The sequence below is a fragment of the Lineus longissimus genome, chromosome 3 (genome assembly GCF_910592395.1).
Source record: "Lineus longissimus chromosome 3, tnLinLong1.2, whole genome shotgun sequence".
In the NCBI taxonomy this organism is placed as follows: domain Eukaryota; kingdom Metazoa; phylum Nemertea; class Pilidiophora; order Heteronemertea; family Lineidae; genus Lineus; species Lineus longissimus.
Genome location: NC_088310.1, coordinates 2,242,518 through 2,266,136, shown reverse-complemented (window position 1 = coordinate 2,266,136; position 23,619 = coordinate 2,242,518). Strand labels below are relative to the sequence as shown.

At 40.7% G+C, this 23,619-nt stretch overlaps 5 protein-coding genes across 5 annotated transcripts in view; 2 read left to right on the top strand and 3 right to left on the bottom strand.

Moving 5' to 3' along the window:
* Positions 1–5,041: 5,041 nt before the first annotated feature.
* On the bottom strand, positions 5,042–10,682 carry LOC135485347 (ras-related protein Rab-4B). Its single transcript, XM_064767249.1, has 7 exons — positions 10,463–10,682; positions 9,651–9,731; positions 9,311–9,425; positions 9,028–9,090; positions 8,482–8,636; positions 8,148–8,243; positions 5,042–7,883 (listed from the first exon to the last, which is right to left on the bottom strand). Exons 1-7 carry the CDS (start codon positions 10,476–10,478, stop codon positions 7,768–7,770), a joined length of 642 nt encoding a protein of 213 aa, XP_064623319.1. The 5' UTR covers positions 10,479–10,682; the 3' UTR covers positions 5,042–7,767.
* Positions 10,683–10,860: 178 nt separating this feature from the next.
* Positions 10,861–13,098, top strand: LOC135485348 (ADP-ribosylation factor 1-like). The gene is made up of 4 exons (XM_064767250.1): positions 10,861–11,155; positions 11,518–11,694; positions 11,979–12,113; positions 12,297–13,098. Exons 1-4 carry the CDS (start codon positions 11,062–11,064, stop codon positions 12,455–12,457), a joined length of 567 nt encoding a protein of 188 aa, XP_064623320.1. The 5' UTR covers positions 10,861–11,061; the 3' UTR covers positions 12,458–13,098.
* LOC135485346 (uncharacterized) overlaps positions 11,792–23,619 on the bottom strand; it is a 28,220-nt gene continuing 16,392 nt past the window's right edge. The window contains exon 5 of the transcript XR_010446556.1: positions 11,792–11,802. The gene's annotated coding sequence lies outside the window, so the exon portion shown is untranslated. The remainder of the gene's footprint in view (positions 11,803–23,619) is intronic.
* On the bottom strand, positions 13,133–22,172 carry LOC135485343 (DNA helicase MCM8-like). Its single transcript, XM_064767243.1, has 22 exons — positions 22,008–22,172; positions 21,636–21,758; positions 21,365–21,447; positions 21,101–21,161; positions 20,637–20,725; positions 20,266–20,410; positions 19,891–20,033; positions 19,625–19,710; positions 17,740–17,822; positions 17,280–17,538; positions 17,093–17,186; positions 16,868–16,936; positions 16,523–16,600; positions 16,060–16,197; positions 15,716–15,759; positions 15,378–15,464; positions 15,079–15,142; positions 14,803–14,895; positions 14,488–14,604; positions 14,139–14,297; positions 13,659–13,820; positions 13,133–13,437 (listed from the first exon to the last, which is right to left on the bottom strand). Exons 1-22 carry the CDS (start codon positions 22,141–22,143, stop codon positions 13,234–13,236), a joined length of 2,517 nt encoding a protein of 838 aa, XP_064623313.1. The 5' UTR covers positions 22,144–22,172; the 3' UTR covers positions 13,133–13,233.
* Positions 22,737–23,616, top strand: LOC135484568 (glutaredoxin-related protein 5, mitochondrial-like). The gene is made up of 2 exons (XM_064766171.1): positions 22,737–22,998; positions 23,438–23,616. Exons 1-2 carry the CDS (start codon positions 22,737–22,739, stop codon positions 23,614–23,616), a joined length of 441 nt encoding a protein of 146 aa, XP_064622241.1.

The window sequence follows — 23,619 nt, the reverse complement described above, 5'->3', positions numbered from 1 at the left end:
GGCTGCCTTCAAGATGTCCGCAACATAATCTCCGAAAAGACCAGAGCTTGGTCTTCTTTCCTATATTCCACACTACCCATTCAAGCCTTGATCTCAAGCACCTATGGATATGGGCCCTAGTGGGCATGTGATATGTGGTTTTAGATACTGCCCATGTACTCTTGCCAAAGATTCTATTGAGAGGACGGAACGCCTTCTAAAAAAGTGTCGTTCCATAACTTTATGGTCGGCCAATCAAATTGGCGACGTCAAGGGTCACCGAGGAGAAGAGGATGACAAATAACACGATCTTGTTTTTGATATCTTTATTGAAAAATAAATTATTAGAGTAGAATTTACAACTTTTTCTGGGAGTTTCTACAGCCGGGGATAGAATGTCCGCGAACCAAGCATTCTATCCCTCACTTTAATCTGGGGCTATTGGCGGTCATGGCATCTTGTACAGAACCATTTATAGCATAATCCGACTGAATACAATAGGCCCGGACACTTTTTCCAGGGGAAATTTTCTGCTTTTATACCAGAGTTCCCCCCCCCCCGTCTCCCCTGAAGTATCGGCGATCTGTGACCTGATCATCCTGATAATGTTGATGTGATTGTGACAGCGAAAGTGGTGCGACAACACACTTGCTGCCGATTGTTCTGGAATGAATTGAACTGGTATCTTCATCTGTCGGTATTTAAAAATCACTAATAGGTTTTACAAAATGATATTTCTAACAAAAAGCTATGAAGGCACTACATTTGTGAACAGGTGGCGCTCCAGTTTGATAGGATTCGTATCCTAGTGTAGCAGAATGGAAAGACCACTGGAAAGTGTCCTTCCCTGGTTGGTGGCGACGGGTTAAGGTATGGTTCTACTGAGACTTGGCCCAGATTTATTTCTGTTTCCAGGGAGGTCTTTTCACGGAGGGAAGAGTTGTTCCATGGCCCTGAAAATGAAATAAGATACATCGATATTATAGGGAATGTCTCAAAAGCCTAATTGTTGTGCCCTAAGACCAGTCTCAATCTCGTATGTGAATTTTTTCCACTGTGCTTTTCTTGCGTGCCACTCAGTTCTGCACAAATTGCAGTTATAACCCTGGGGTATCGATCCGAAGAGTCCGTACTGAACTTCCAGCGCTATTGTCTCCGTAGCGTTGTCTCGAAGCTGAGTGATGTCAATACATTTGAGGGTCAAGATGGAAGGGATGTTTCGTTAGCCTGCTATGGATATACAATCATCAGGTGGATCTGAGTCGTATTTTGTTACACAAGTTCTGCATTCTACCTGCTTAAACTGGGCACTGCCACCTCGTCATTCTGAAGACTGGCACTCATCATTCTCGCTTTCACATCTCATGGGCCGAGGGGTCAGTCACCTCTGAAATCATGAGACAGATCAAGTTAATGGTCAAACTCAGGAACGTCAAGATCAAGATTTCCTTCCAATAAATTTTCAGCAAGACTTACCTTTCACTTGGACAGTCGCAACGTGAATTAAGAATATAGAGACCTGCCCACTTACGTTTTCCTGGCAATATGGTCCATCAGAATAGCACCAGGTAGCATGATACTAATGCTGTCTTTATCATACCTTTAAAGGCACTATGGCAAACTTCCATCTCCAATCACATCAAAGTATGTTGGATCAAACACCCACACAAGGTCTCCTACTTATCTCCGTCATACATTATCAAATAATAACATATCGCCTTCTTTTCGACGAAACCGAGTCTGAATTATTCACATCGTGTTCAACTGCGTTCATTTCGCAGTCAATTCATTAGTTCAATGTATGCCTTAGAGGGGGCAGAATGGCACTGTTTAAACAAGAAGTCTCATCAACAGCCTCAAAGAATATTGGATAGAACGGCACTGTACTGGGTCCCAGTAATAAATATTGCCATAAAGACATATGATATTGTTCTGGGACTTCTGTAAGATAAGTTTTCTCCGCCAAACCCAAGACTGAAGAATAAACACCTTGTGTTTAACCTGCTTTCATTACACAGTCAATTCATTAGTTACCAATGTATGCCTTAGAGGGGGCAGAATGGCACTGTTTAGACAAGAAGCCTCTCCAACAGCCCCAGGAATATTGGATAGAACGGCACTGTACTAGGTCCCAGTAATAAATATTGCCATAAAGACATATGATATTGTTCTGGGACTTATGTAAGATTAGTTCTCTCCGCCAAACCCAAGACTGAAGGATTAAAATCTTGTGTTTATAGGCTAACAAATGCAAACACTTCCAAGTGAACCCCCTACGAGAGACGAGTGGCTCTTCTTCTCTCCGACTTTGACACCCTATACGAACATATCAATAGATCAGCCAGCGGTCCTTGGTGTCGCCGCGTGGGTTTACGTCCAATGAAATTGTTTGCAAAGGTCAGGGAACCACGATCTGACATCCATAACCAGCGTATCCCCTTTTCATGCCAGTTACAGTCGGGTGCCACACCACAGTCGGGATAGTGGCCGCCAAATGAATCATTGAATGGTTGTTGAATTTAAAATCATGAAATCATGAGACAGATCAAGCTAAAGGTCAGTCAAACTCAGGAACGTCAAGATCAAGATTTCCTTCCAATAAATTTTCAGCAAGACTTATCTTTCACTTGGAGTTTGGACAATCGCAACGTGAATTAAGACTATAGAGACCTACCACTGTCTTAAGTGTTCCTGGCATGGTCCATCAGAGAATAGCACCAGGTCATGAGGTAGCATACTAATGCTGTCTTTATCATACCTTTAAAGGCACCAGGCCTATGGCAAACTTCCACACAGGTCTCCTAATAATCATGATCATATACATTATCAATATATCACCTTCTTTTAGGCGAAACCGAGACTAAATTATTCACATTGTGTTCAATTAAATTGCCGTTGAAAATACAGTACATGAAGTACAGTGATGTACATAATTCAAACCTGCCTGGCTTGAAATTTCAAACTGCGCACTTCATTCCCGCCTTGATTGTATTGTTATATTTATAGAGTGTCTGAAGGTCGCCATGTTATGTTCCATCGAGTGAGTGTCTCCTTGCGACAAAAGATTGTTAGAACATCCACGTGATGATCAGCAGTTGAACCAGAACACAGATATGTCTTTTATACGTTTATTTCTCCAACACAGATATGTCTTTTATACGTTTATTTCTCCATTACGTGTTACATCGTCTAGGGTATGCCAGCTGGCATACAGAGGATAAATGTTTCAGTACTTGATTTACGACATGGCTAAGGTTCAAGAAAACGAACCCCTGACTTGGGGAACTCTGAAGGATAGCACAGAAAATCAACGAGTTGTTACCATCCGCTTGTGTCCCAGGCAAGTGATATTTAGAAGCCCCGCACCTCAAAAGTCAGCTTGACAACTTGGCAGAGCAGCCAAGACTGATTTGGCCTGGCTGTGACTGTCTCATCTCTCTCACCATAATTATTGTCAACACGGTGGAGCAGCCAGAACTGATTCGGCCTGGCTCTGACTGTCTCATCTCTCTCGCCATATTAACAACTATAGGCAGTGCGGCGAAGATTGATGCGGCCTGGCTGTGACTGTCTCATCACTCGTATCATGTTGTCAACACGGTGGAGCAGCCAGGACTGATTCGGCCTGGTTGTGACTTCCTCATCTCTCTCATCATGTTGTCAACACGGTGGAGCAGCCAGGACTGATTCGGCCTGGCTGTGACTTCCTCATCTCTCTCACCATGTTGACAACTTGGCAGAGCAGCCAAGACTTTTTTTGCCTGGCTGTGACTGTCTCATCTCTCTCATCATGTTGTCAGCACGATGGAGGAGCCAGGACTGTCAAACAGTTGTGTGAGCTCACTAGAGCTTGCACTAGCTTACATAATAGTGTAAAACTAAAATTTATATAATATATATAAAACCGTCATCGGATGCGCATCCGATATGCCACGAGATCCTTTACCGTCAATTCCCTTACCGTCTTCGGATGCGCATCCGATATGCCACGAGATCCTTCACCGTCAATTCCCTTACCGTCTTCGGATCCGATATGCCACGAGATCCTTCACCGTCAATTCCCTTACCGTCTTCGGATGCGCATCCGATATGCCACGAGATCCTTTACCGTCAATTCCCTTACCGTCTTTCGGATGCGCATCCGATATGCCACGAGATCCTTCACCGTCAATTCCCTTACCGTCTTCGGATCCGATATGCCACGAGATCCTTCACCGTCAATTCCCTTACCGTCTTCGGATGCGCATCCGATATGCCACGAGATCCTTTACCGTCAATTTCTTTACCGTCATCGGATGCGCATCCGATATGCCACGAGATCCTTCACCGTCAATTCCTATACCGTCATGGGATGCCACCAGATTTTTTGTTACCTCACCGTCAATTCCTATACCGTCATGGATGCCACCAGCTTTGTTCGCGTTGTAAAGGTTTCGGGGATACGACCAATGCATGCGAGCACCGTCGGCGGAACCCCAAACCGCCCTCTCGATCTATCCGTAAGGACAAGCCACTCTCGTGACCGTCACAGTTACGGACTCCGGACCTCCAGACTTTAGAGACCGAGCTTTTCTTTACCTAACAATTACTGTATACTCGGCGCCTCACTTAGGACAGTCTATCTTAGGACAGTCTGCCTGCTGGTTATCTGATGACACACTGAAGTTGGTTCACTGCAATGGGTTGAAATCTTAATTCGAAATATATATCATCTCAGTATATTCCAGTACATGTTTATGCTAATTGTAACACATATCACAGCTAGAATACTGACCTCAGTATTACAAAATTAACTCAGTATTCCAACCCATTGCGTGCTGTGGCTGTTGGCAGTGTCTGTCCTGCAGCCTCCAAAGGACAGAAGACTCGGCCTAAACAGTCTTTTCAAGAGACTTGGAGACGACATTATGACGAGTGCGATATAACCGACAAAGTAAGGATACGATGGGATGTTAAAGCCGGACTTTTCAATTCACCTAATCTTACGGCAGTCATCACAACATGGGAGTTATTGTGTGCCCTCCAGACGGATGGAGAGAATAAAATTGAAGGGACAAGACTCTGATTTTACCATTTGATTCATCTATTTATCTTACATATATTACATACACATACTGTTTTGAAAGATGACTATACTACCTTGGACACACCAGTATGATACATCTATTTACAAGTCGTTTGGACATTCACAATAGGAAGCTTCCAAAGGACGTTGACATACAATGTACACTTGATTGGGAACATCGTCAGTGATGTTGCTTGCCGTTAAAAGTGGTCATTTTTCCTTATAGTTCTAATTTGATTAAAACTTTCTCCTCTCCAATGGTATACTTTATCAATTGATACAACCATGGAAAGGAGAACTTGGAGAGCGGTCAATTTTCCCGAAGGTTGTCCCCAATTAAGAGTATGGATCTATATTTCATCATTACTATAATAAGTAATAATGGTCATTCAACAGTCCTTAACAATCAAGTAGGCTTATGATAACAAAATACTAAAACGGTAACAAAATGTAAATAAGCAACAAAATCAACTATAGGGCCTCTCAATTATTATAAGTCCAACAGCATTGAGTCCTTGTCAGACTTTTATTCTTTTTGTACTCTAGATCTACATTTGTACATGTATCTTCAAGGCCGCACAAACAAGTGGAAAGTTGCTGCTAGGCCACAACAAGATCTTCGCGAAAAAAACCTGGAAATGGCTGAGTTTGATTTAGACTGTAGGTCGGAGAAATTCTAAAAAGGTTAACGGTCCCAAATTTGTATGAATTTTCTTGTCCACCAGTGAACTTCCACATGCAGAGATAACTCAAATCTTATGTTTTCTGCAACACCATGAAGAAACATTTCAAATTGTAAATAAAGTGGTCAATCAAAACGATTAGTATTGCACTAGCACAATGCGACTAACATGCACATGATTCAGTCTTACAATTCATATGAGTGCAGTCTGAATAGAGTGTGACAGTGAAAAGATAGACTGTCCAAGATCACACTGTCGATAGTGAAAATCTTTCAATATTCTGGACACATGCTCAGGAGCGAAGTACTGAAGATGTGGATTCTTTCTCAAAGGAGAGAAATAACAAGAAGGCCTCCCTTTAGCCCTCATGATATTGACATGAGGTTATCCAAATGATACAACCCACTGGAAAACACAACTTGGCACATGCCTGTAGAGCAAATAGCATGAATTTCAAAATAAGATTACGGAGTGCAATACATACACATACATGTATGAATGATATGACGATGAAAATACACAAGAATATGCAACTGCTGCAACATACATGCATTGTGTACATAAATATTGCTTTTAGCTAGGTCCTGACCACATTATACAATAGCATTTATTTATTTACAGACACAAACAAAGTGAGATGTTATGGCAGACAACAAAAATGGAATTTCTGACAAGACAAACTCCAAATAATGACTTTATACAAACGGGTCGACCAGCCCTCAATAAAGCCCCAACAGCTAAAGGCCCGGCCAGAGAGCTGAAACCAACAGTTCACAAGCAAAATCTTGAATTGCTGTCTGTTGAGTTTTAGGGTTAGAAAACTGGCATGCCTTACGAATGTTTTCTTCTTGCAATGTACTGCATGAACACGATGTTCATGTACTGTACGTTCAAAGATTCAAAATATTGGCACCTGCATCAACACAGCTTTCACGATTTTAGGCCACCCCTTAAAATTGAGTGGTTTAGATGCGATAATTTTATGCTTATTTTAATTTCATGGAATTCCCATTATTATGGATGGTTAACACCTCAAAGTGTGTTCTACGTGTACACACTTAAAACATGAAAAAAGACATCAACTAGCAGAGTTTGAAGTTCAATCTCCCACAAAACCCACTTTGTAATAAACGAAACACCACTTGAAAGTCCAGTAACAGGACAACTGCACAGCACTATAATTGTTTGGTATCTTGGCAGTCCCAACATGGAATGACTCCCACGATAAGACTCCTGGAGATGTTACGACAATGTCTTGGCACCCATGCAAAGCCCAGGATTGAGGATTTGAGAGAGATTGTGTTTGCAGCCGTAGCTTAAACTTATCTAATTACATATGCTACACAACTGATCAGACAGAGATAGGAGTCCGGATATAAAGAGTGTCTCATAAAAGCCAAATCTGGCTGACCTGATTATTAGGGGTCAATGCCAAAAGCAATCAGTGACACTCCAAGTGTTGATAACTGCTCATTACATTATGTCAGAACACTTTCACAAATATGGTATAAACTGCAAACAAAAGGAGTCCACGCCATGTCAATTTAGGTTGGTAAGTCTCAACTGATGAAATGTTCCAGTACACATGCAGTAAAATTGTGCTTCCTTCTAGACGTTTCGATAAAACACGTCTCTCTTGATCACTAGGTTACAAATGACTGCCAGTTCTTCTTTGATCACGTCACTTCACTCGGATCGTGTGAAGTCTGCTTGAAGTGCTGAGAATCCCATTATAGCCAAGACTCAAAAGGGCTCCACAGTTCACATTATGATCGAACACCATCCTCGTAGAAAACATTCTCATGCTGACCCCAGTTACAGGGGCATGCTCGCCAAAGCTGCACATAATTTGGTCACAGCAGCTTCAGCTAATCCAGTATTTATATAGAAATGAACCCAGCAACATCCTTCAGAATCTTTGTGCCTTCTATATTTCCTCAAAGGCATTGCTGATAAAATGTTCATGCTAGCACTACCACTGCAGTTTATTTTAATTTTAAGAAGTCGCCCTTGCAGAGTTTTGGTTGGATCAAGCAGATTTCAGCATTGACAATCAGGCCGCCGCTGTGATGACTGGCCACCTCGGTCCCGTAATCGCCGTAGTGATGCATCGCCGTATTGAATACCCGAGCCCATTCTCTCAGGGTCGAGCTCACCTGAAATGATATGTCATACATATAAAGGAGATATTGTGTGATGGTGAACTGTATTTTGGTATTTTTTCATTAATACTGTGACTTTGTTTCCATTTATTCTGGTTGCCCCGCCACCGCCCCCCCCCCTCCCTTAAAGAGGCTCCCAAGATAAACCGCAGTTTAGAATCCTCAAGTCAAAGAACATGTCTTCACCAAATCAGGCACCAACTAACCAAGAATGGATCACATAATACATTGCAATTTTCAAAGCAATCATAATCTTACCTGATTCAATTTTTGTAAGGATAGATCTTGCACATTTCAGAAACGTTTCTTCCACATTTTCACCCGTCAGGGCACTAGTCTCCAAGAACATCAACTCTGAAAAGGCAAACAAGTTTGATTGCTGATTGGCAAGACAATATCTCTTCAAAGGTACAGTCGAGTTCATAAACACCTATGACTTGTGATATCTCCCAAAATACCAGACTGATTTCAATGTGGTTTGCACAGGGTTGTCACAAATCTTGTTGTCAATATGAACATTCTAATTACAGTGAAGTACATTATTGTCTTCACTATGTAATTGGAAACAGAAGCGGACCCCTTTCAAACTCACCATTTTCCTGTGCAAATCTGCTGGCTTCAAGGAATGTCACTTCACGCTCATCTTCCAAGTCTTTTTTGTTACCGACTAATATTATCACAATATTCGGACTTGCTAATGTGCGCGCATCAGTCAGCCAATTTGTGAGGGCATTGTAAGTCTCTCGACTGGAAGAGAAAGTTTTCACTATAGATTACCAGGATAACACTATCAGTATCAATTGACCTCTTATAAGCAGCTCTATGGATTTTGCTCCCAGAAGTCTAGTTTTCCAAGGGTAGAAGGTTTCAAGGAACAACCACTAGGGGTATCGCCAAACATGCCAATAATGGGTGATATGAATAAGGCTAGCAAATGCTTTTACTTCAATTTTGTACAGAAAGGCCAAGTGTAAATGTACATGGAGTTTTAGATAAAAGCATTTACTACTCTTTATTCATATCACCCATTGTCATGTCAATATAAAATCGTGCCTGTAAAGTAAGGTGACGGATCAAAATATCTCCAGAACGCACTGTACTTTCAAACAAAATGACTACATATAAAATAGCATCCTACCTTGTGATGTCATAGACTAACAAAGCACCAGCAGCACCCCTGTAGTAACTCCTCGTAACCGACCTGAAAATCATAAACATTTCACATTAGTATAAAGTGGTAGCAAGATATCAAAACCAACTGAAACTTGGAGATTCCCTACCAAGCAAGAGAAATAAGCATATCTACTCTTATACTAAGAGTTCTGTTTTTCATGAGCCATTGGCAATAGCTTTTAACTTATTTTTAAAGTCCGGGCATTGAACTGGATTCATCGAGTGGCTACACAGGGGAAAGATCTTACCTGAAACGTTCTTGTCCAGCGGTATCCCAAATTTGTAATTTGACAGCCTTGCCACCAACATTCACAACTTTACTGCCAAATTCAACACCGATTGTGTGATTCGAGTCTGATTTGACTGAAACAGTGAAAGAAATTCTTGATAAAATGATTTGAAAATGACTGAAACAGCAAAAATTATTAATATTGATATGTCACAGGCATCTACCACTCTCCGCCAACAAACCCACGAAATCTTTTTTCACACCAAATAATAAAATTATCTTTTTCAGTAAAACAGGGTCTGTTTGACCGTTTGACCCTGGACTGTCCCAGCATTTATATAAAATGATATGATACTTACATTTATTTTCTATGAACTGGTGAAGGATACAAGACTTCCCTGTTCCTGCACTCCCAATCACCAGGAATTTGAATAGGAAGTCTGCAAATGAACAAAGATTTTTAAATGCATAACGTCATGTCATTCGTAATTCTTACTCAAGTCATTTGTAATTCTTATTCAAGTAGACTGCTAAGCTTTTCTTCCAGAGCTTGGAAATTTGCGCACTGAATACAAGATTGAAGATGATGGATTGTCTATTTGATCTGTGATCAAGTTCAACACAACTACGTGAAGGTGATCTGTCCGTTGATTGATTGTTGTTATCATTCTACGCGAAAATTTGATTTACAATTCACACCCACTGCCATAGGATACACTCTCCTTCTTTTCTTAAAACTTATAAAAGACATTTAGGCTGCAGTGGCAGGTAGGTGCAGTGCCACTGCCAGTGGCTGTGCCAGTGTCCGGCCGGCCTGCAGCAGTTCCTCAACAACTACTACTAGTACTGGTCAGTCTGACAAGACTGCCACTTCACTCAAGTAAATGTGCTTGTCTGCACATTCAAAATGTCAGACCTTGACAGATGTCTACAACCGATCTGTGGCTTCTCTTCAAAAACAGTGCATGCAAAATGCATACTACTACATCCTCAGTACATGTAGATGTAGGCCACACAACACACACGCACTGTGTACATACATGGTGTACATTTTTGTACCAAAATGTCAGTCAGTGGATTTTCGATAGACCGTAGTGCCAGAAAAAATGTTCGGATGCTCAATTCTGCAGCAATGAAAAGGAAATATAATGATGCCGGACTGGGCACTAACCATATGTTTCTGACATTTCTATAAATCTAGCTGAATAATGATTCAGGAGGGGATATTTTGACTATTTTGTAATTTCATTCGACTGATCGTCCTCTTCGGCAAAATGGCGTAATTTTCTCGTTGTCGTTTCGAGAATCGACGAGAACTGCAAAAGGGCTATCTAATCAGACTCAATTAGAGGCAATAAGCATGATCTGATGAGTTAATTAGATGTCTGTCATAATCCAACTTGAAACTTATATTGGAGGAAGGGCAACGATCACTCAGAAGGTCAAATTATTGTAGGAAAGGAACGTGATCACTGGAAAATCCCCTAATGCGGAAGCAATTTTGATGACGTCATTTGCTCCAACGTGGAATCACCAACAAATGTAAACAATGCTGGCCTCAATGACTTGTATGTTGACACATGGTTTCAACTTCTAACTTCTGAGCTGTCAGTCCTGACCACGTTGCAATGAACATGTTGGTGACATTTCGTATTCTGTATATAAATCCTGGCTGTGGCTTAAAAGATCATCAGTCCATTTTGGAGCCAAAGTGAAAGCACATGAACATACATTTGAAATCAGGGACACTTCCAACATTTTTCAGAAAAGATGGGATTACTTTTAAGCAAGTTACACACACTCTTGTCAGAGTTCAGCACCGGAAGACCAGCCCGAATCCTCATGCTTGGATTGGATGCTGCAGGTAAGAAAGCTCATGTTTATCAAATTTCTTTATACAGTTTTGTTATTAAAAGTAAAACAGTTAACTTTCTGAAACCCACAGACCAAGACCATTTGAGGTGAGACATTCTGGTGGTGCAACTGTCTGACTGTCCTTGTATTCGGATAGAACCATTTCATATGCCCGAAAGGCTGGTTCTTTGATGTACAGGACATAGCAGTCAACTTTTCCCCTCTACATTTCACAGTACGTCTAACCAAGAAGACTCGGTCCTCTGATCTGCTCCAAAGAGAAGTGCATGGAAGACATGAAGGATAAAACTAACATAAGAATCTCAGATACATGTATTTCAACCACTAATCCCTTCCATCTTTCTTCTCTAGGGAAAACTACCATCCTATACAAACTCAAATTGAATGAGACCGTCTCCACTCTTCCTACAATTGGATTTAACGTTGAAGAGGTCACTCCATGCAAGGGTGTATCCTTCACTGTCTGGGATGTTGGCGGCCAGGAGAGAATTAGGCAGCTCTGGAGACACTATTATCAAAACTGTGAAGGTAAGTTGATTTTTAGACCGACTTTGGACCATCAGACCACAGAAATTGTCAAAGCTATTGACCTGACCAGAGTCTGGACATTATCCCAAATGTTGTGCATTTGAACAACTACATTGTACAAAAGCATGCTGTAAAAATGTTGCATTTATTATCACTATTACTATAATGATGAGTGGAGCATCAGTGTTGTTCAAGTTTTCAAAGAGTAGTGGAAAATTCATTGCTTATCCAATAAAGAGACAATTTATTTTAGAGAATTTATGTTCTGATGTTTTTCTCTCCAGGTTTAGTATTTGTAGTTGACAGTGCCGATTGTGCGAGGGTCCAAGAAGTTAAAGACGAACTGTTCGGCATTATGGAATTCCCTGACATGGTTGGTGTACCAGTCGTGGTTATCGCTAACAAGCAAGATCTTCCAAGTAAGTCAACTTTTTTACTGAAAGCTAAAAAATGTAATGAATACATATATCAACCTTAACAGCAATTTATTTATAAAAACATCACAAGAGTGTCCTTTAGACCAGAATGAATCAAAAGTAGATCAGAATGAATTATATTTTGTAAAGTACAGGTGATTAATGTTCCCATTCTTAATTTTGCAGATGCCATGAGTCCCTATGATCTGATAGATAAACTATGCCTAAGACAGTTGAAGTCCAAGTGGCACGTCCAAGGAGCAACAGCAACTAATGGGGATGGACTTTACGAAGCTATGCACGAAATGTCACGACTGGTGAAGGAGAACAACAAATTAAACAAATGAGATTAATTTATACAAACGGTGGACAATTGTCAACTGAGACATTCCAGATCTCTTGCAAAACATGGAAAATTGGTAGAGTTTGCAAAAGACTTCAATATGCAGTGAAACTTTATACATTATATATTTTTTGCATTTACAAATATTCGAAGTCAACCTGCAAACCTTACAGATTTTCAAGTCCAAAACACGGCAAATTATGGACTCCATTACCAAACCAGGCTGAAGGACTGAATCTATTCTGTGATAACTGGAGTGAAATTGAATATATTCACACCAGGCATTTACTTAGGCCACTAGAAAGCTGTGATATAGACATTGAGATAATTTTATTTACAGACGGTCTCAAAATTTATTGATGACAAAGGTGACCAAACGTGTTGCGTTACCAGTGTTCTAATGTACTAATTTAAGTGGAGGCCTACTTTGAATTTCGTTCAACCTTTTAAAGAAAGCCTTGATGATCAACTTTATGGCATATTTGACCATTTTATGTTCAAACAAATCTGACTAACTATAAATATTTATAACTGTTCCTCATATTTTACTTATTTATCTCTGTACATATGTAAAATAAATGTATTGTTTTGAAATTTTCTCTTTGTCCAGTCCACGATCACATATCATGAGAGAATGTCAATTCCCTTTCTAGTTCTGTCCGTAAACTCATGGTCCGTAAACATCATTGAAATGTTCTCTTTGTCCAGTCCACGATCACATATCATGAGAGAATGTCAATTCCCTTTCTAGTTCTGTCCGTAAACTCATGGCCCCAATCATTAGAATCCAGTGGTCTGTAGTTGATAGACCCTTGGGCCTTTCTGCAGCAAAAATCCCTGGTTGTTGAGTGAACTAACAAATCCCTCGAAGTCCTTGACCTGAATCCCAGCATCCTGAGCTATCTGTCTCATCTGCTGCACAGCGAATAATGAGTTGTAAGTCTGCTCAGCAATTTTCTGCAGCACGGACACAAATTTCTTTGCCTGTGACGTGAATGAAAGGACAACATTATACATTATTAGAAAGTTAATCAGAAAGGACAGTCAGACTTCAAACACGGTCAAACGTGTTGAACCTATACATGTATTTTCACAAAAGATGTATCAACTGTCAAATAGATGCAGATGAGTCAGATATGCTTCTCACTTTCTCGTGATAATAATCACAAACAAAAATCACTTGTTTGGAGGGTGTTCAGACTCACCTGAGATTTACTGCTCATGCCAGAGCCATGTTGAGATCGCTGAAAGTCGAGGAATCCAAACTCGTTTGAAAACGTATCCATCATGCTGTCCTTCATGATATCGATTACATCTTGGGCATCTTGGGCTGTCGCTGCTTCTCGCAATTCTAATCTAGCTCGGGCCTGAAAGCAAGGTCAGTTTGAAATCAAATAATTCAAATTAGTTTTTCATTCAATCATACGTGACCAATCACACCCAAATAGGTAGCATTAGTAAGTCACATTTGGTACATATGGAGAAATGAAATCGTTTATCTGCCATCTGGCTCTGCAAGCTCTGAGTACACTCTGAGTGAAAGCCTCAAGAGATGCAATCTTTGTCTGGACAGTAACACCCAAACAAGGTTCCTCTTTGAACAGCAGCAACTTTATGTATCACTAAATTGTATTGGTTTTTTTCTTACTGTGTGGTGCGGTTGACTCCCTGACACATCAACTTACCTCAGTCAGTCTGATGAGTGACTCCAACTGTCGTGTGGTGATGGGAGTGCTGTCCTTACTGTGATGATTCTTTCGCAAGTCGAGATAGAACTTCTGTAATAGCGCAGCAGCGTCAGCACCTATTGAGGGATGCACGTACTTCCTTGCATAACCGATATACTGGAAATGAAATAAGATATACCATCATCTTAAAGAGTAAGGAGAAACTCCCTATGGGGCTACTGGAACTAGAGAAGATCGCCAGGTTGTCAGTACCTGTGTTCGTAGAAGGGCGAATGTATTTAAATGCCTTAAAGACTTCATGTGTAATGACCTCTCACCTCTTCACTGAACCGGAGAAGAAACAAACCTTTCTGAGCAGTTGTGCAGGGAGAGGATCAAATGATTCATCCCTTGGAGTCTTGAGGCGTTCCGATAATGGTTTGTCTGCCTCCCACTGTCTTCTGCTTTCATCCATCATGTCATCCTGAATGAAAAAAACAGGAAGTATATCAATATGGGAAGAGACAATGAGTGGAGACAACAGGCTTCTGTCCTTACAAAACTATGGTGAAATGAGGCCAAGGCAACGCTACCATAGACAGACTCGCATAGAATCATATACACGTATTACGAGGCAGGAGAGATCGTCCTGCTAGGAACCGAATTCCTGAATTCTTCTTACCATGCTTTTCCTTTTTGTTCCTATGGCAGCTTTAGTTTTCTTTTGCCCAGCATGAAGAGACATCACATGTTCAGAGAGCATACTGTCCATTTCCTGAAAGCATTGCAACATATGTGGTCAAATCAATATCATTGCCCAACTGTTATAGTATCTAGACTCATATGAAGGTCAATTCTTTCAAGGACTCAGAAACCCCTGTTGTTGAGAAAGGCCTTTAGACCTTTTAGTGGCACATTGGAAACATCAGTGTTGGTTAACTCTTTACTTGTTTCTTACCTCATCAGGTCTATCCAGCATTATGAAGACAAGATCAAATCTGGAGAGAAGTGCACTGCCCATCCTGAAAAAAAACCAAAACAGTTTTCTCAACGATAACTGTTGTACCAAATCTGGCCAATCTATGGCATGACACCATCCCCACCACAGTGTCATGCCATTGTTCTTTGGTCTCTCTAGCCATCGTCTAATGGTGGCTCTTAGAACATTCTTGCTGCTTGTTTTAGTTTGAATCCTACAGCGAGAGTGAGGTCAGGATTCCAGACAAGTTGTAAGTACAGTTATTGTATTTTACTTACTTGAGATTTTCCGAGACAGTTTTTGCCTTGTTGTAGTGTCCACCCACAGGGTTAGCTGCTGCGATGATCGATGCTCTTGCAGGAAGACTGCAACAGAATCCCTAGTCTTAAGTAAGGTCAATCAAAAGTGGAAGTTCATTTTGACAGCACGCCTGAGTCCTCCATTGAATGCTTAGAAGCAGGTGTGAAGTATCTCACTTAAACTTCGAACTATAATGTGGAGAAAACCACATAAGATTTCAACGTCATGTAATCTCTGGGGTGAAAGTCACACACCTTGGACGGGTCTCCTACAATAGACCAGCTTAAAGTTTAAACACAACACATGTTTTACTTACCTACATACAATGCCAGCTTTGGCAATGCTAATACTCTGCTGTTCCTAGAAACAAGAAAGGGAATTTGAAGTTTAGTCTTTGATAGCAGATGAACTGGCTTGTAATTTCGAAGTCTTGCTGTGTCCCCTCAGTTTTTCCTCAACATTGGTGACTGCAGGTCAGATTTGAGGGAAATTCTGGGGCTTTAATACTCGGTGCTACAATAGGTGTTGTATATCCTGGTGCAGGACATAGTCTTGTAGCTTGTACACTGGTGTCTGACATTGGCATTCTTCAATTACAGAGCAAAAGATAGTACCGTCTATCGGAAGCAGGTTCGATAAAAACGACTCTAGTGCACCTACCATAGCTTCTAAGAGTGCCTGATGCTGGTTCCCCATCTTATCAAACTCATCAATGCAGCAGCATCCTTGATCAGCAAGAACAAGGGCACCAGCCTCCAGGGCATAATCACCAGAACCACCCTCCTTAGACAAGGTCACCTGCAAAACAACCACTTCATTCTTTAATCCCTCGCGTGCCCAAAGACGCAATTTTCTTACTTACTTGCTCACTTCAACTTCAGCATTTGCTTCAATTCAAAGTTTTGCAGAGAGCAGGCATCGATTTTTCCATATCTGCTGCCAAATGAAACCCGTTTCATGAAGAGAAAGACAGTAATCCTGCAAAAATGTCACATCACTTAAGATCTCTTTACTTATGGAACTGAGTATGTAAATGGGCAAGTTCAGCTTCTAGCAGATTAGACCAATTCTTCAATCTAATGCTGAACAATCAAACTACTGATGTGAGCCTAGCATGTCTTACTGTAAGTCCAGCAGTAGTCGTAGTATTACCACAAACATATACACTTCTTGGAGCTACTCCAGCGACAGCTTGCAACATCTGAAAAGTATCAAGAAAACATATTCACACAAAAAGACCAGAAACCTTCAGCGCAATGCCAGATATTACATACAGCCAAAAGTGTATTTGACAATGCATTGGATGCATGTTAGTTGAAAATCATGAAAATCTATTCCATTCCCTTGAAATCAACCAGAACGAATTGCAAGTGGGCATGCCCAAGTGAACTGCCCCTGACCAGAAAGTTTCTGTCCATTGGCAATCTGGTCCTTGGCTGAAACAATCCGTATTAAACAACACACATACCTGACTCTTCCCTAAGCCGGGATCTCCAACCACGAGAATGTGAGGATCTCCTCGCACAGGGATGTGATTCTGGAACACCAAGAGTACAATAGAGATAAATGAGAGAGCTTCTTGACAAGTTTTTTAGCACAGCCCAAAGGTCAACTGAACATCACATGCTTTAACTGAAGAGGCACACAACGAACAGAGAGGAAGAAAAACCAAATGCAAATCTAAGAAACACACCTTGTCATTGCCGTACTTCTGTGAACCTCCAAACAGACCAAGGACAAGACCCGCTTTCACCGTCTCATGTCCATAGATGGACGGACACAGGCTCCTGCAATGAGTATAATAGTTGTAAGTTAAAATTAGACCGCACAACAGGATCATTAGTCATTACAGTACAAATTATTTGAAGCTTAAAACTCACCCAACTATCAATCTGAACAAATTCTGTTCTTCCTGGATCTCTTCAATAGCATACAATTCCTTCACCGAGAACTCCATGGCAACCCCTGCCCCTTGGTCCCCTGTGACTTTGTTCCCCTTGGCATTGTTGACGGAGTTGGCATGGATGTAAAGCAGGAACATGCACTTGTCTTTATTGTTCTTGGAGTAACCACTGTCGGTGCTGGTGACTTTTACAACACCGGAGACGGTCACCATGTCGCCAGGTACACAGCTGTCAACTGAAACAAGAAAATCATTCTTTTACATCGTATTGATATAATGGGTTTATCATCTCACCCACCGTGGGAATTTTCATAATATCCAGTAGGTGACCCACAAATACCATCATCATCAGTCTCAGCCTAACTTCTCTGGCATTAACATTCACCCATTATCCTTATCTTTTCTGAAACCTGAATTGTGTAAAAATAACGAATTACCTAAATCTGCTGTTAGCTCACAGTCAACAGTCCTTGGAATTCTACCAGATTCTCGATGATCATCAGTCATTATTTCCTGAACCCTACGAAGAAACAATTACTGAATAAGGCAAAAATGTCAACTTGATTTTCAAAAAAATAACGATAATTCGACCAATTTCCAATTTACATGTCGTTTCTTTTTCAAGAATAATGCCATCCATTTTTTAGGGAAAACGGTTCTTTTGATTGGAATCATAAATTAATCAATATCCAAATCAGTTAAATTTGTACTAAATGATTAATCAGCAAAACTAGGAAAATTTGTGTCACTTAATCACCCAATTTTTCATAATTGTAAGAATTGCAGCAAACAATAAAATTACAAATGAACAGTCATCAGATTTTAACTTTAATTGAGTCAGACTATCTAGCAATTGATCTTTCTCTGATGATTAGTTAACCAATTTAATTAGTAGAGCAGTAATTTAATCTAATCAGCAAAACTAATTACCAGCCAGCCAGCATTTAACACCTCTCAGGTTGTGACCTTTAAAAACATATCACAACTCACCACAAAATGTAGGGCTACCCATCTACACCCAATGACAGCTGGTAGATACAACAAATTACTCCATAATTGGGCATCAATGACCATCATTCATTAGCAGACAACTTGTTATTGGTAAGAGTGTATAAATAAGATAGGTCTGTCTGTCTGATTCATTCCATGCTCTGAAGAGTGAGAAACCAAAACCTGGAGAAATATTTGTTCTGAGTGTACTTTTTTACAGCTAGAAAACCGCTAGTTTTTGCAATGGCCATCACTGTGCTTGCCACCACTGGAAGAGAGAGGACCAGAGGCAGATCAAGGGAGTCGAGAGTCAAAACACCCAGGAGACACAGCGTAGCAAGTCCTCAGGCATCATGTGACAAACTGAAGAAAGTACCAACACCGAGAAGCAGAATCACTCAAATACGCAATCGAATCCTTGAAAGGAAAATGGCCAAACTCCACGTGAAATCACTCGACTTGAAAGCCAAGGATGCAACCCTGAAGGAAAGGTTCCAGAAGTTGAAGTTGCAACGATGCAGTCTTCATAATCGTACGCTATCGACTGAATCTATCCAGACTCCGCTCAGAAAGACGAAATCTGTGAGTTTATTCAAACAAGGAAAGTTTCGCGATCCCTTATTGGCAAGATTTTTGCAACCGGATTTCTCATCATCAAAGCCTACTCCGTCGACAGGTGACATTTCAATATCTCGCCCAGAATCGAAAATTTCGACACTACGTTTGGATTTGACTGTAAGTGACAGAGACCCTTGGTATCTGCCTGTGTGTACGTCAACACCGAGATGTGTGCCTAGCTATTCTGAACCCAACGTCGGTCGTGTGAATCGAAATGTGTCGGGATCTCTGATTACTACCCATTCAAGGGATGGAAAACACTATTACCAGACGGATATGCTGTGAACTCTCATCAACCATGGACCTAGCAAAACTGTGCTCAGTGAATATTTCATTCACATTATTATTTTGTATGTACTACGTACACTGTTTTTTCTGAATAGTTTTTGAGCTATCGGTTACTGGACTCTTCTGTCATAAAATGATGTTACAAAGAATGTCAATATATCTTTTTGTAATGACATATTAAATCCATTACTATAAAACTTCGTATCATCCATTTATTTTGTGTCCTGCATATGGCAACAGATAGAGCACGGATCCTTTAGCTGTCCCCTTGGCAATGTGACACCAGTTCGATTTAACAAGTCGGTGACTGCTTTCCATTCATGCTGCTGTCTTGGCTACATCACAGCAACAGGTATCGTAAGTTTGCGGACCGCTTCAAACATGCCATCCAACAATGGAGGTTTTACAGACGACCAAATGACCTACCTGATACTTTGCCAATCTACTGTCTCCGTCAAACTGGATTCCCTCTTCGGGTAAAAGGTCCTCCCTCTACAGTCAGGTGCTGGACACTGAAAGATAACCACCACAATTTCTGAATGAGGACCATAATCAGGAAAAAGATCATGAAAAACACCAACTAGGTCACTCAGTAGGTAACGGCAGATGATTCGAGACAGATTAGTAGGCAGTCAAGAACACCGTCGGAACACATTTTGTAATTTATAAGTTGTTCATGATAGCTCAATTACCTTTGTTGGTAGGATGTATTTCCCATCTGGTAGATTAATAGCTTGTATTCCACTGCATGTGCCACACTCAAAGGCCATCCTCGTACAGATAGGTTTGATGTTACCGACCCGGACCACAGTCCCTTTCACAGACAAAAATTTCCCTGAAATAGAAACAGTGGACTACATGTAATTGCTGAAATCAGAAACTCATAGAATTCAGGCAAATGTCCTCAGTACATGTTCATTATTTGCAGAACTTCGTCGCTGTTTGAAATGTGTCAGGTTGACATGCCTAAACAAGATTGGGTAAAACACAAGTGCAATTCTGCAGCAGCACAGACTTACTAAGGAAACTGTATCATCAAAAGCAAACATTTTTGAGGTAAACTTTACCATAATAGTTCGCCTTAAGATTTTTGAGATGAATGATCCCGTCATAGTTGATTATTCTGGCATGGATCTTGGGTAAACTGTATGGTATTGACGGTCCCTGAGTATTATTGTTGTTGGATACCTGGTCCTGTTCTTGACACATGATCTAAAATAAAATAACAAAATCTGTTCTTGTTCACTGTATTTTCCTTGTGGCTCAGTTAGATAGAAATAAATCTTCCCACAGGGCATAGCACAGTTATACATATCATCACACTGAAACTTGGCATTGATATCATTTGTGTGATAGTATGCCTCAGTCACATTGGTAGGATAAGACAAGATAATATCTCTGCAAGAAATAAAATTGGCAAGATTTCTGCTGTACCAACCTGGTGCATAGCTAAACCAAGGGTGTTGATGACCATTTCAGGGTTACTGCGCAGCTCCTCCAAAAATACTGGGTAGCCTTCCTTTACAACTAGAATACAAAGCAAACACAAAACCAGGCAATAAAAAGTTGAATTCTACCATCGTCTGATTAAATCGTATGAGGAGCCTCACAGCCTAGTGATAAATACTGCTGGCTACCACGCAATAGGGCCCAGGTTTCCAAGCAGGACACAAAGTTGGACCACCGCATGAACTGACATGGTTTCAAGGAACTAGAATTCCTTGCTTTTCACAGTCTTTCGAATGAGACTTCAAACTAAGATTCTCTGTACCTGAGTGTCTATGCCAGGGCAGGTTAAATATCCCACACAGGGGGTAAATGTGTATTCTGATGTGGACTAAAATCCTATGGCAAAGATTTGCTTGTAACAAAAGAGGTGAAATCAAAAGCTCTCTGACTAACCTTCATTGGCTTCCAATTCCTTGAAGTCAATCATAAAGAATCCATCAGCCTCCAACTTAGCCTGAAAGCAATGATTCAGACTTGAACATCATCACAAAATATGAATCTAGTACTTTGACAACCTTTTAACAAACTGGAATTCGATTTTTTTGTGCCATGTTATTCCCACAAATTTTTCTGATAGCAGAAAACACATAATAACAAAAAGGTTCTTAGTTGATGTAAAACAATACAAAATAAGAAAATCACTAGCAAAACACTTACAAATTTATAGGTCAGCTTCCACGAAACAAAGAATTTTTCAAACAGTTGTATCTTCTGAACGGTAGGTGAGAACTCTGAATAAACTGAAATGAAAGAAAGAATCGAAGAATGTCCAGTAAGCACCAGTTGGCGTGAAACGGTTATGCCACAACCATTTTTTTCATATGGAACGCCAAGGTTCGGATTTTATGGGCTTTGGCTGGGGCAGTACCACAACTGCTACCAGTACTGTTACCACTCCCTCTAGCCTACTAATCCATCATCAACCTACCATCATCTGGGAAGTATATCTTCCATCCTTTGTATGGAGTAAGATTGTCAAGCTGGGTCTGAACATAACGTGGTCTGTCTGGCTGGGTTTGACTTGATTGGGATGCTCTGGACTGGCTTTTATCTGAAAATCCAAAAACAAAATCGATATAAACCAGATGGAAATATGACGACAACCACCTGCTTTTCAGGCAAGTTTAAGTTTTTGGTCCTGATGACAATTGTGTTAGCCTGCAGGTATGTTTATTTCAATCTAGATGAGGCACAAGAACAAACAAATGACATAGGCCCTTAAGATGCCTGAAAGTATCTATGAAATACATTGACCTTTTTAACCAGTCATACCGGTATATCAAATCTTTTTCAGTCTTACCTCGGTTGTTTGATTGTTGTCCTCCTCGGCCCCTTCCTCTTCCATAAGTGTTGAAGTATTTGCCACGGCCTCTCCATCCAAAGCCGCGGCCCCGCCATTGCGAATTACCATGCCCACCCCCACTCTGCTGACTCATCTCTTGGACTTAGATTGTGGTTTTATTTTCTCTAGCTCTACTGCCAATAGTAAAGTAATGCAATTGCAAGTCATTAAGTGAAATAATAACAAATTTAGACAATGATACAGTAGAACCTCCCTATCAAGGACACTCTTGGGACTTACTGTGGTTGCAGAATTTCCGTCACTCGCAAGTAAGTGAGACCTTGGAAATAAATTCACCCCATGTTCGAAAATAGATGATATTTTTACATGGTTTCTGATAATTTTAAATGTCGGATGACGACAGTTGTTAGAATATTGGCCACAATTAGCATATTTGCACGAGAAAGATCATTGAAGCAATATATTTGTATGGTCACCGTACCGCATTTAACCAATTCAAAGCAAAATTTGGTCTTTAAATGAGCATTTATTGGAGGGATTATAAGTAGAATGAAAAGTAAAAAATTGAAATTCCCGCTTTATACTTTTTGTAAACTTTGTAACAACGATTCCGTGGCTACCGGAAAATTACACGGCTGTGCCGCATTTATAACGACGCAACAACGCCTGGAAAGAGATTATCAAACATCACTTCGCTGGCTTGCAATTTGCAAAAAGGCTTCGAAAATGGCATTATTACGCAGCATTTCGAAATTAGATTTAAGATATTCTTTATCTAGAGTCATAAGTGCTACTTACTGCACGAACCCAAATGTAAAAGAACGCATAGAGGGGATTGTAAAGGGGAGTAAAGTGGTGGTTTTCATGAAGGGCACTCCTGATGCCCCTCGATGTGGCTTCAGCAATGGCGTTGTCCAGATTCTCAAATTTCATGGAGTGGAGAACTTCGATGCCCACAATGTCCTCGACGATGATGATATAAGGCAGGGTATGTTACATAGTTTTTGCACTTTGTCTTTGTCTCCAGCTTGTTTTGTCTACATGCGCAGTCAGAGGAGACGGGATCGGAGGAGACTGATTACACAGGAGACCGGAGACGGGAGGAGATTGATTCTGCAGTTGGATGAGACGAAAGACAGATGTAGCTATGGGGGGGGGGGGGGGGTGCAGTCTGTCGTTAGCTGGTTGCATCTCCTCGTGGCCCTGGGCTTGGGCTAGTTTCGATCTTCAAGACCAGTGACATATGTTGTGTTGGTATCTCGATCTACTTACTGAAGGAATAAATGTCCAAGGAGTTTGCAGTCACTTGTTATCTCCTCACACAAGGTTGTCGTGAGAATCTGAATTGTCTCATTCACTCACTGTGGAAGACTCATTAAATTAGTCATAGTTTGATCATGAATTGAAATTTATCTTATATTTTTCAGGAATCAAGGACTATTCAAGCTGGCCTACGATACCCCAGATATACTTGGACGGAGAGTTCCTGGGTGGCTGTGATATCATGCTCGAAATGCACAAGAGTGGTGATCTGATCGAAGAACTAAAAAAGGTTGGAATACGCTCAGCCTTGTTGGATATAGAAAAGAAGAACACAGACTCGTAGGTC